This window comes from Passer montanus, unplaced genomic scaffold (assembly GCF_014805655.1).
Source record: "Passer montanus isolate IOZ18808 unplaced genomic scaffold, ASM1480565v1 scaffold109, whole genome shotgun sequence".
NCBI classification, from domain to species: Eukaryota; Metazoa; Chordata; class Aves; order Passeriformes; family Passeridae; genus Passer; species Passer montanus.
This window is the reverse complement of record NW_024357502.1, coordinates 489,193-501,789: the sequence shown is the minus strand read 5'-3', so window position 1 is coordinate 501,789 and position 12,597 is coordinate 489,193. Positions and strand designations below refer to the sequence as shown.

The following is a 12,597-nucleotide window of genomic DNA, read 5'->3' as shown; positions in this document are numbered from 1 at the left end:
TCTTTTCCCAAGAGGCCTTCAGAAGGAAGTGGTTTGTGTCTTGAGATCTCTTGGCACCAGACTTTTTCTTCTGGGAGAGAATAATTCTTGGCTTCTTTTGCATTCTGGTATCTCTTGGTGCATTCAGTGTGATGAAATGTTGTCAGTGGTATAACTGACCAGATCTGTTCCTATCTCCATCCACCCATCATCATCATCACCCAAATTAGTGTGGATTTGTAACACCAGCCCTGCCCGAGCTCCAGGAGGGTTTGGACACTGCTCCCAAGTGTACAGGGTGGGATTGTGCAGGGCCAGGCTGGATGGATGATCCCATCCAACTCTAGATATGCTCTGATTCTCTGATAAGTTTTGTATTTTGTTTGATATGTATCTGAAGTACTCCTGAGATTTCTTTCAGGAGACAATTCTCAGAGAAATCTTGGTTAAAGTCTCATCCTAAGAACAGCATGTGAAATATTTTCCAGTATTTGAGTTCTTCCCTCCCTTTGTGTGCCCTTAGCACAGGACGGGATGTTTGCTGTGTTCTGGAGCCTGCAGACACTCATTTGTGTTCTGTTCCTTTGCAGGGGCGTTGCTGCCAGCCTTTGAGATGTCCCAGGCCAGCTTTGGCTCGGATGTGTCCCCTCTGAGCGTGTCCCTCGCCGTGGGCTCCGAGGCTGGCTCGGAGCAGGAGCAGGAGCTGCTGTCCCCCCTCGGGGACCCCCCGTCCAGCCCGGGCAGTGTGCCAGGCCCCCAGCTGGAGGAGGCTGCCCCAGCCCGGGGGGCAGAGGGGTGCCCTGGCTGTTCTGGGGCACGGCAGGACCTGCCCAGCTGCTCCTCGGGCAGCAGCCAGCAGGGATGGGCTGTGGGGGCTTTGCCTGGGGTTGGGAGTGAGGTGGAATTGGACAGGGCATCCCCGAGCTCCGGGGTGGGAAGTGAGAGCAGCCAGGGCCAGGAAGGGGAGTCCCTGCTGGGGCCTGGGGTGCTGCAGGAGCTGCGGGAGCTGCTGGCACAGGTGGAGGGGCTCACTGCCAGCTGCAGCCGTCCTGCTGGCCCCACAGCCTCCTGCAGGGAGCCCGGGGAGCTGCCCCCGGGGCTGGCTGGGGGGGAGCAGGGTCCCAAGGGTTCCCGGCTGGGCCAGGACTGGATCCCCGAGCTGCACAAGAGGCTGTCGTGGGATGAGGCCGTGACCCCGAGGGGTGTGCGGGGACAGCGGCTGGGGATGCCCCCTCTGGATGCTGCCAGCTGCCAGCTGGCATGGGCACACCCTCTGGGGGTCAGCTCCCAGCGCAGGGAAGGGCTGAGGGGAACGGCCCAGGAGCCGAGGCCAGGGAAATCCGCGGGGAGGTCGGAGCCAGAAGGGTGCAGCAGTGTGACCACGGGCAGGGACCAGGCTGCCCGAGCGGGGCTGGCACAGGGCAGTGCCAGCAGTGTGACCACGGGCAGGGACCAGGCTGCCCGAGCGGGGCTGGCACAGGGCAGTGCCAGCAGTGTGACCACGGGCAGGGACCAGGCTGCCCGTGCAGGACTGGCACAGGGCAGTGCCAGCAGTGTGACCACGGGCAGGGACCAGGCTGCCCGAGCAGGGCTGGCACAGGCACAGGGCAGTGCCAGCAGTGTGACCACGGGCAGGGACCAGGCTGCCCGTGCAGGACTGGCACAGGGCAGTGCCAGCAGTGTGACCACGGGCAGGGACCAGGCTGCCCGAGCAGGGCTGGCACAGGCACAGGGCAGTGCCAGCAGTGTGACCACGGGCAGGGACCAGGCTGCCCGAGCGGGGCTGGCACAGGGCAGTGCCAGCAGTGTGACCACGGGCAGGGACCAGGCTGCCCGAGCGGGGCTGGCACAGGGCAGTGCCAGCAGTGTGACCACGGGCAGGGACCAGGCTGCCCGTGCAGGACTGGCACAGGGCAGTGCCAGCAGTGTGACCACGGGCAGGGACCAGGCTGCCCGAGCAGGGCTGGCACAGGCACAGGGCAGTGCCAGCAGTGTGACCACGGGCAGGGACCAGGCTGCCCGTGCAGGACTGGCACAGGGCAGTGCCAGCAGTGTGACCACGGGCAGGGACCAGGCTGCCCGAGCAGGGCTGGCACAGGCACAGGGCAGTGCCAGCAGTGTGACCACGGGCAGGGACCAGGCTGCCCGAGCGGGGCTGGCACAGGGCAGTGCCAGCAGGGTGACCACGGGCAGGGACCAGGCTGCCCGAGCGGGGCTGGCACAGGGCAGTGCCAGCAGCCGCCTCAGCGCTGGCACAGCTCCAGAGCTGGGCCATCCTCCGCCCCTGGAGCCCCTGGGCTCTGTCCCCGCTGGCCTGGGGGGCTCCCAGGGCTCGTGGTGCCAGGCTGGGAGGGCAGCAGGGACCCGGGGCAGCCAGGACAGCAGCAGTGGGGACTCCCTGAGTGCCCGGGTCAGGAGCCTCCTGGGGGAGCCTGGGCGCTGGCAGCAGCCGGGCAGTGCCCCGGGGGCGGTGCAGGGCAGCGTGCCCGGGGCTGGCGCTGCCCGGAGCCCGGCTGGCAGCGGCAGCAGCAGCAGCAGCAGCAGCCGTGACTCGCTCGCTGCCCGTGTCCGCCGCCTCCTGGGCAGCGGCGCCCCCGGGCTCCCGGCCAGCCGCATGCTGAGGAGCGCCGAGGAGCAGGAGAGGAAGATCCGGGGTGAGCACTCCCTCAGGGCTGGGGTTTGTCAGGGGGTGAAGGGTGAGGCTGCTCCCTGCTCGAAGGGGATCACTGTCCCCTTTACCGGGACACGGCTCCAGGGCGGGACACTTCCCAGTCTCTCCTGACTTCCACTATATCCCACTGAACTTCATTAATAGGCTTCTACAGCCTTTGGTGAGAAAAAGATGGGAAATAGTTTAAGATGTAAGGAGATCAGAAGGACTGACTTTGGAACAATTGTCCCAGTAAGACACTTCTTTTCTCTAAAGTGCTGAAATATTTTGATTGATCCGTCCAGCTACCTGCAGAACCCACTTAAAGCTTTTGTGAGGGTCCTGTGCAGTGCCTGGGGGGATGTTCTTTGGGAATGTTTGGGCTCTGCCTCTCACTTCCAGAGGTCGCAGACCCAGGAATTCAGGTGCCGCTGGATTTTCTTGGCATTTCCTTGTTTGCCACAGGAAGTGTGTGAACTCTGAGGGCACAGAAAGGAGCAGGACACTGGGGGATCTTCTGTGCTGTGATGAAACTGGGTAGAATTGGGCTTTTGCAGTTTGTTCTTGGCATTTCCTTGTTTGCCACAGGAAGTGTGTGAACTCTGAGGGCACAGAAAGGAGCAGGACACTGGGGAAATCTTCTGTGCTGTGATGAAACTGGGTGGAATTGGGCTTTTGCAGTTTGAAAAACCTTGTTTTCCTGACATCACTGTAAGGAATTATTTTGTCCACACAGTTATTAAGTCAGGAATGTGGGAAGGGATTGTGTGAGTGAGCTCTGACTTGTGTGAGACTGAGGATGACAACCTCTCGTGGTTTGTGTTTTTGGCAGCCTGGGTGAAGCTGAAACTGGCCAGCCAGTCCCAGGAGCGTGGGGCAGACTGGGATGAAGAGACCCAGCTCAGGATGGAGGCAATCAAGGCAGAGCTGCTCCCAAAGGCCAGGGACCCCACGCCAGCCAAGGTACAAACCAGCTCTGCTTGGGGGAAACATGCTGCTGCCCCTGCTCTTGGGGGGTTTGGGGTTTCTAATGGTTTTCCCAGGCAGTTTGGGGTGGTTTGGCCCTGGGGGTGACCCTCAGCTGCTGTCACTCAGGGCTGACACTCACGTGTCCCAGAGGGAGTGTGAAGGACAGAGGTGTGGGGGGACAGTTGGTGCTGCTGTGGGAAAGTGCCCAAAGCTCCTGCTCCTGGGTTGGCTGGGGGATTCTTTGCACAGAATGTTTGTGGAGGTGCTGATGGGCTGGGAAGGTCCTGGGGCTGTGGGACTGACTGTGGGCACTGCCCTGGAGCTGGGGAAGGGAAGGGAAGGGAAGGGAAGGGAAGGGAAGGGAAGGGAAGGGAAGGGAAGGGGCTCCAGGTCCTGCAGGTGAGGATGCCAGGGGAACCAGGCAGTGCTCTCCAGAGAGCTGGGAGGTGTCTGTGGCAGCATGGGTGCCTGTGCTGGTTCAGGGCTGAGGAGGTTGAGGCTCTGCAGCTCTGATTGTCTGGAAGGAGTCCTGGAGCTGCCGTGGTTGGTGCATCTCCTTTGGAGTGCTCCAGTTCATTATAAAATGCATGGCTGGGCTGGAATTGGTCTGAGCAGGAGTGTGTTACCTCTGTTTTCACTTCAAATGCCATTTCTGGCACTGCTCTGGTCTCCAGGGTGATCAGAGCAGGTTTTTAGGGGCTGGTGGTTCAGACAAGTGCCCTGAGCTTTAGGAAGAGCTTCCTCTTGATTTATTTCCTTGATTTCCCCCTGTTTTCTCCTGCAGCGTGCCTGCCTCCTGGGAAAAGCAGCAGGGGTTGGTTTGTTTGTTTTAATTAAAAGCCCTCCATTAGCAGGAGTGACAATCAGTGCTTTAGGAGCACTCTGTGTTCAGAGTTTCTCTGGATCAGCAGTGCAGGGAGGAGACACAGCAGCTCCCAAAAGCCATCAGGCCAAGCTTCCCCAGTATTCCCAGACTGGTGGAATCTCTGGGCAGCTGGGGGAAAAAAAGTGACTATTTTATTTATAATTACAATATAATATAATATAATATAATATAATATAATATAATATATAAAATATTATATATTAAATAATATAGATTATTAAATATATAATAGTATTATAAATATTATTAGCAGGAGTGACAATCAGTGCTTTAGGAGCACTCTGTGTTCAGAGTTTCTCTGGATCAGCAGTGCAGGGAGGAGACACAGCAGCTCCCAAAAGCCATCAGGCCAAGCTTCCCCAGTATTCCCAGACTGGTGGAATCTCTGGGCAGCTGGGGAAAAAAAAGTGACTATTTTATTTATAATTACAATATAATATGATATAATACAATATAATATGATATAATATAATATAATATAATATAATATAATATAAATTACATAATATAGATTATTGAATATATAATAGTATTATAAATATTATTTAACATTTTAGAAATTCACGTTTCTTCAAATTCAGATTTCTTAAAAAAGAGAAACAAAGCACAAACACAAAACCAGGGCATCAAAGCTTTTTCCCCCCAGCTTTTAGATTTTGTTTGGTCACAGCTTTGTCCCTAGAAGGAGCTCTGTGCAGGGTGGAACCAAGGATTTTACCCTCCTGTGACTCAGTGTCAGCTGGGGATTGTTTTATCCCCATTTAGAGTAAGAAGAAATTCACCATAATTTTGCAAACCAAGCTCCTGAGAAATTTTAGTTCAACCACAGCACCTCTTGCTTTGATCTCGAAAACACTTGCACTGCAATGTTTTTAACTTGAGATAAAAAAAAGGTTTGAATTTGCAGAGTGAAGGTCACTGGGTTTTTTTGTTGTACTTAAGATAAATGTGCTTCTCCCTCCAAGACAAACACTGTCACTGAAAAATACAGATTGTTCAGAAGTGTTGCACTGAAAAAAACCACAGCCAGGCAAAATATTCTCCTGTAAATTTGATGGGAACTGGTGTGTACAATAAGGGTGGAAGGTTTAGAGCCGAAGTGCCTTGTATGGAGTTAAAAAGAACAGAGCAAAGATTAGGAAAAGACATTTTCCTTCTCCTGAACTTTTAAGGCTGAGGAAGACACTGTTCCTGCAGCTCCTGCACAGGGCCCTGGGCAGGGCCCGTGGGGCAGGTGGGGATGTCTCTGGCAATGTTCAGCTCTGCCTCTGGCTTTCAGAGGCACAGCTCCAGGAGTCCAGGTGCCACTGGACTTGCCTGGCGTTTCCTTGTTTGCCATGGAAGTGTGTGAGCTCTGAGGGCGCAGAGAGGAGCAGGGCACTGGGGACGTTCTCTGGGATGTTTCACTTGGGAAGATTTCCCAGCTTTCCTCTGGGTTTCCCAGGTGTGGCTGAGCAGGGGGTTCAGGAGGGGCCTGGGGTGGGCACAGCAAGGGGCTGCAAACGCGGCCTGGAGGGCTCTGCAGGGCTCAAAACCCCTGGAATATTCCACATGGACAGGCTGGAGAGCTGGGAATGTTCCCTGGAGAAGGGAAGGCTCCAGGCAGAGCTCAGAGCCCCTGGCAGGGCCTGCAGGGGCTCCAGGAGAGCTGCAGAGGGACTGGGGACAAGGGACAGAGGGACAGGACACAGGGAATGGCTGCCACTGGCCAAGGGGAGATTGGGCTGGGATCTTGGCAAGGAATTGCTGGCTGGGAGGGTGGGCAGGGGCTGGGCTGGAATTGCCAGAGCAGCTGTGGCTGCCCCTGGATCCCTGGCAGTGCCCAGGCCAGGCTGGACACTGGGAGCAGCCTGGGGCAGTGGGAGGTGTCCCTGCCATGGCAGCTTTGGAGCTGCTGTTGGATGTAAACACAATTCCAGCACTTCAGGCTCAGGATTTTCCTCCTAAACTGAGGACCTGATCCCCCATCTGTACTTCAGGGTGCCAGTGCTCCCTGCTCCCTTCCCTGTGAGTTCCTTCCCCCTTGGTGCAGTGTTTTCCTCCACTCCCTGCTGTACTTTTCCACTCTTGAGCTTTCTCACTTCTCCAGGAAGTTCACGGAGTTGTAGCTCTAAATTTGCTCTGCAGGCTCCTGTGGATCATATGGCACAGGGAGCTTTTTTGGAAGGATGACACATAACAGGCACAATAAAACATGTGAAAGGCTTGGGAAGATGAGTTGATCACAACTTCTGTGCCTGCTCTCGCTGGTGGGAGTTGCTCTGGATTACCTCAGGCCGTTGAACTGGCACGTGGTGCAGGGAGGAGAAGGTTTGGGATCATCCCTGTGCTGGCACAGCTCTGCTGCCTGTCCCTGTGCTCTTCCACAGGCCCTCCTGCCTGCAGGAAATGCCAAATAATCCCATTTGTTGCCTTAAAATCCATAAAGGAATAGAGAAGTGGGATAGTGATCCAGGCCCCGCTGGAGCAGTTGCTGCTGTCAGGACATCTGGGATGGAGAAAGGCTGGGAAAGCTCTTGTGAAATACTTGTTTATGTGTTTGGTTTACACCAGAAATGTTTCCCACTGCTTTTTGTTGCCAAATTCCCAGTGGTTGATGGGGATATAATCACCCAGGGGCCCGTGGTGCTTCATGACTGAAATACACTCTGCTGCTTCCACAGTTGGCCCAATCAGCAGGCAAAAGTAAATATAACCTAGATTTTTGTGTCTTTTTTCTGTAATTCAGCTTATCTGGCCCATCTCCATGGCAGCACATTTATCTCAGATTTACTCTCTTCAGTGGAAGTGTTGGAATCTTGGGTTACACTTGAATGAATAAATTTATGTTGGTGGTTGGAATCATTCAGGTGGGAAAAGACCTCCAAGATCATTGAGTCCAACCATCAACCAGCACCAAAGTGTCCTCACATGCCTCACCCACACGTTTTTGTGCAATTCCAGGGGTGGTGGCACCACCAGCTCCCTGTTCCAATGCCTGCTAACCCTTTCCAGGCAGAGATTTTCCCTGAGCTCCTTCCTAAACGTCCTGTGGTGCAGCCTGGGGCCACTGCAGAAGCTCTGTGCACAGGAGGGTGGTGGCCTGAGCCCACACACAGGGGGACAGGGGGTGGGAGGGCTGGATCCCCGTGGAATTGTGTCTGTCCTGTCCCTTGCCAGCATTCCCTGCCCCTGCCCCAGATGGGACCAGAACTGCAGGCAGGGCTGGGAGAGCTGCTCCTGGCACAGGGTGTGCAGGCTGCAGTGCCAGGGACAGCTCCCACTGCCCCAGGCTGCTCCCAGTGCCCCCCTGGCCTGGGCACTGCCAGGGATGCAGGGCAGCCCCAGCTGCTCTGGGAGTGCCAGCCCAGCCCCTGGCCAGCCTCCGTGCCCAGATCCCAGCCCAGTGTGCCCTGTCGGGGCTGGGAACAGCTCTGGCTGACTCTGTTCAGCCAGGGCAGAGCCAGCGAGGAGATCTCAGCCCAGCTGAGTGCTGCTCTTGCTGTGCTCCAGGGCAGCACCTCCCTGGGCTGGGACAGCACTGGCCCTGGAAATGGCTGGGGATGGTGGCTGGCACTTTGAAAGGGTACAGGTTAACTGGTGCCTTACCAGCTGGGTTCCCTCCCTTCCTGATGGCAAACTCCTGGTTGGTCACAGCTCTCATCTTTGCCTTTTCCCTCCAGGTTTGGCCAGGGTGGGACGTTCTCCACATGACCCCTGAACTGTGCTCTGTTTTTCAGGATCCCTGGCTCTGTGGTTTGGAAGCAGCTTCTGAGCACCTGAGGAAGCAGGAGCAGGACCTGGAGGGTGACCAGGCTCCCAGGTGTCCCAGGGACAGGCATGGACAGCTCTCCAGGACTCGGGAGCATCTCCAGCCCAGCTCCCCACCAGCAGCACCATTTCCTAGAGCTGTTCCCTGGGATTGCTCCCTGCTGCAGGACATGCTGAAACCCTGCAGTGCTGCTGACCTGCAGGACATGCAGCTGAAACCTTGGGGTGCTGCTGAGATTAAGGATGTGCAGCTGAAGCCCTGCAGTGCTGCTGAGATGAAGGATGTGCAGCTGAAGCCCTGGAACACTGCTGACCTGCAGGACGTGCAGCTGAAGCCCTGCAGTGCTGCTGAGATGAAGGACATGCAGCTGAAACCCTGCAGTGCTGCTGAGATGAAGGATGTGCAGCTGAAACCTTGGGGTGCTGCTGACCTGCAGGATGTGCAGCTGAAGCCCTGGAACACTGCTGAGCCCTGCAGTGCTGCTGAGATGAAGGACATGCAGCTGAAACCCTGCAGTGCTGCTGAGCTGCAGGTGCACAGGCAGCACCCAGCCGTGGGGCAGCCCAGTGCCATGGCAGAGCTCCGTGCCCCTCTGGCACGGGACCCCTGTGCAGGGAGCCCTGCAGCTGCCCCCCGTGCCCACGGGGAGCTGGGGCAGGGCTGGGGGGAGCTGGGCAAGCGCAGCACCTCCATCAGCCTCAGCCCCCAGAGCCTGGCTGGGACCCTGCCCGGGGAGGGGAGGCTGGGCACAGAGCCCTGGCACCCAGCTCTCAGACAGGGCTGTGCCCCCTGCCCCGTGCTGGCTGGCTCTGGGGGTGCTGCTGAGGCTCCTGCTGCCCCTGCTGCCAGGGCTGCAGCTCCTCAGGAAACAGCCCAGCAGCCTGGCAGCATCCCCACTGGGAAGGGACAGACCCCGAGTGCCAGGCAGCCCCAGCTCCTGCCTGCAGCTGGGGGGCACAGAGCCGGGGGGCTCAGCCAGGACACGGAGCCATCCATTGGGCCCCCCCCTCTGAGCCCATCCCAGCAGCAGGAGATCCCCCCTGGGCACACCCAGCCCCGGGAGGGCTCAGAGGGCCCAGGGGCAGCTGCACAAAGGGCTTTGCTGAGGGGCCCTGCTGAGGTGTGGGCAGAGGGGAGGAGAGGCCCTGGCCAGCCCCCTCTGGTTCCAGAAGAGGCTGTGAGGGAGCACACGGGTCCTGCTCACCCCTCAGCTGCAGACGAGGCTTTGTCCACCAGGCCTGAGGCTCCCTCAGCCCCGGTGAGGAGATTCCTGAGCTGTGTGCACATCACCCTCTGCTCCAGGGTCGGTCACCCCAGTGCCAGCAGTGCCAGCAGGGCTGGGCACGGGGCCAAGGTGTGGGACAAGCCTCAAGGCAAGGCTCAGGCTGTGGCTTTACAAGCAGCTCCAGGAGCTTCAGTGGAAGGTGTTCCTAAATCCCCTGCTGCTGAGGCTGCTCCAGAGGATCCAGCAGATCCCAGCCGGGTGCCTTCCCCCAGGCAGGAGCAGCTGCAGGGCAGGGCCAGAGCCCAGCTCCAGGCCTGGGGGGCTCGGGGTGCACAGGGCATCCCCAGCTCTGCAAAGCCTGGCAGAAGGACTTCTGATGCTGCCACCCAGATCACCACGGAGAGCCCTACAAAAGCCACGCTCTCAGCAGAAATCTGTGTTGATCCCCAGGAGGGGGGAGGTGGTGCCCAGCAGCCGTCGCTCCCCAGCGCCCCTGGAGCTCCTGGGATTGCAGCTCCATCCCACAAGGAGATTCCCCCCTTCCCAAGGCAGCCTGGTGAGCACATTCCTGTCTTATGGGTGTCTGTGCACTGAATCTGTACAAGGTCGAGGTACTGATAAATGTGAGAGCCCAAATCCAAACCAGCTTTCTGTGGAAATAACATCCTTGAGATAACTGGGTATTTGAAGTTGCTCATGTGTGGGGGAAACCCAACCCTTACACTTGGGTTTTTCAGCCTTGTCAGCAGGGATTTGTGTGCATAGAGTTGGGATTCAGTTCGGGTTTCTCTAGAAACTGAATTCTTTGTGTCCAAGTGTGGTTGGAGAGTATTTTCTGGTGTTTGTAGATGGTTTGGTTTGATGCACTTGGAGTTCAGTGAGAGCTGGATCTGATTACTGGTTTACTCTCTAGTCAAGATAGCCCCAAAAGATCAGAGGGAAATCTGCACATTGCTGCTGTTAATAGATTAAACACAGAACTGCAGGGTTTGGGCTCTCTGTCAGCAGGGGATGTGGATGTTCACAGGGTTTCCCACCCCAGTGGAGTTTGGTACTGGGGCTCTGTTGTTACTTTTATTGACTTGAGGGTCACATCCCTGCTCCTTTAAAAGGAGCAAAACTGGGATCAGCTGGGAGCTCTGTGAGCACAAGAGATGTTTCTGCAAGTCACTGTTTGCCCCCCTGATCACCACTTTAATATTGAAAAAGTAAAGCTGGTTTTCCAGGTAAGGGATGGTAACATTCTGCCTGTGGGTGGGGATTAAAAAACTAAATTATTTCAATGTAGCTAATGAAATAGCAATCCCTGTTGCTGAAGAACAGGCTATTCCTCAGGCTAGCAGCAGGAGCAGCCTGCCCAGGCCCTGCCCTGCTGCCTGAGGGGTCTCCAGCCTGGCTCCTGCTCACTGTTTGCCTTGCTCCCCCAGCCCAGCCCCTGCTGCTGCCCTACAAGCCCTGGGGAAGCTCTGGCATGTATTATGTGCCTTTCCAGAAAGCAGGAGGCAGCGTGTCCCCAGGGGAGCCCGAGGCCAGCACAGCCAGCTCCTGCTCAGGTACTGCATGGATGTTCCTGAGAATTACCTGAATCGGCTGTGAGCCACGGGGCAGCTCTGCCCGCAGGCTCTGCTCTCCCTTGGGGCTGGCAGGGAGCAGAACTCCGTGTTCACAGCCTGACCATCCCTTGCTTTCCTCTGGGAATTGCTGCTCACTCGGGATCCTTGCAGATCTCTGACACTCCTCCTGCAAAGAGTGGATCACTGGGTTTATTACAGGTTTTCACAGGTTTTTATTACAGATTATCACAGGTTTTATTTGCAGCTTGGTTTCACTCAGAGATTTTTAATATCCAGAGTTTGGTCTGTAGACAAAACTCACGTTGGAGATTCCAGTTGCTGAATTCCAGCAGTGGTGACCAAGGGATCAGGCTGGTCCAACAGTGCCAGAAGTGCCCAGATCAGTCACTACGGCCACAAATTGTGCTGGGCATGGTTTAGGCATCTCTGCTCTTGACCTTTTTCAAGTTTATCTGGGGAAACGTGTCCAAAGTGAGAGAAACAAATGTGATGCAAATCTGTTGTTTTGCAGAAATGATGATGCCATATATAAAAATTCACTATGCAAATGAAGCAGCACAAGGTTCTAGGAAAGCGTACAGCAGGATGGAAAAATACATTTTGTTTTTCCCAGTCCCTGCTGCACTCGGGGCTCAGCTCAGGGGGAGCAGCTGAAGGAACTGGGTGCAGGAAATCCACGGGATGTGACCAGGTGGGGTTGGCAAGGATGAGAAATTGGTGGGGACAGTTCTAGGCTTCTAACCCTGAGACAGGGATGGGATCATGGAGTCCTGGAATGGTTTGGGATTGAAGGGGTCTTAAATCCCACCCAGTGCCACCCCTGCCATGGCAGGGACAGCTGCCACTGCCCCAGGCTGCTCCAGCCCCATCCAGCCTGGCCTGGGCACTGCCAGGGCTCCTGGTGGAGGTGAATTGTGCCATTTCTGTGCCTGCTGTGGCACTCACGCTGCTCTCTCTCTGCAGGCTCAGAGGATGCTCCTGCTGCAGGCATCCTGGCCCCAGTGCTGGGTGTGGGGGATGAGGCTGCTCCAGCCAGGGCAGCTGCCCAGCACAGGGGGACAGGCCACGGGCACAGGCCCAGGCTGGCCTGGGCTGAGGAGCACAGCACGCCCCTGGAACAGTCCTCAGGTAATTGGAATGTGGCTTTAATTTGGTAATGGTTTCTGTGTGCTCATACATGTGAAGGAAGTCAGAGCAAAAGATTTGATCACTTGAGGATCCGTGACGTTGCTGAGCCTGCCAGAAAATGCTGGATTGGACTCCGTTTTCTCTTCCTGTCTTCCTGCTTCTCCCTGACTGATAAAATCCAGGTTTCCCTGGCAGGCTCGGGACTCTGCATCCCTGGAGTGTCCCAGGCCAGGCTGCACAGGGCTGGAGCAGCCTGGGACAGTGGGAGGTGTCCCTGCCGTGGCCTGGAGCACACCGCTGCTGGTGCCTGCATCTCTGCTGCAGCAGCTGCTGTCCTGATGGTTCCTGTCCTGATGCGCTGATAGGGTTTCCATTATTTTCATTTTTCACTTGTGGTTGGGTTTTTTTCTTTGAAGCTCTTCCTCTCTTCCTTTT

The 12,597-nt window shown here is 56.5% G+C and overlaps 1 protein-coding gene across 2 annotated transcripts in view; it reads left to right on the top strand.

The window, feature by feature from the left end:
• The window catches only part of ALMS1 (ALMS1 centrosome and basal body associated protein), a 59,946-nt gene that overhangs the window by 26,171 nt on the left and 21,178 nt on the right, over positions 1-12,597 (top strand). The window contains exons 6-11 of one of the 2 annotated variants that reach the window (XM_039723938.1): positions 570-1,368; positions 1,741-2,633; positions 3,462-3,592; positions 8,204-10,016; positions 10,888-11,013; positions 11,998-12,162. In XM_039723938.1, coding sequence (XP_039579872.1) covers positions 570-1,368; positions 1,741-2,633; positions 3,462-3,592; positions 8,204-10,016; positions 10,888-11,013; positions 11,998-12,162 — 3,927 coding nt within the window. Of the gene's footprint in view, positions 1-569; positions 1,376-1,681; positions 2,634-3,461; positions 3,593-8,203; positions 10,017-10,887; positions 11,014-11,997; positions 12,163-12,597 lie in introns of both variants that reach the window. The other variant, XM_039723946.1, reaches the window with a different exon arrangement.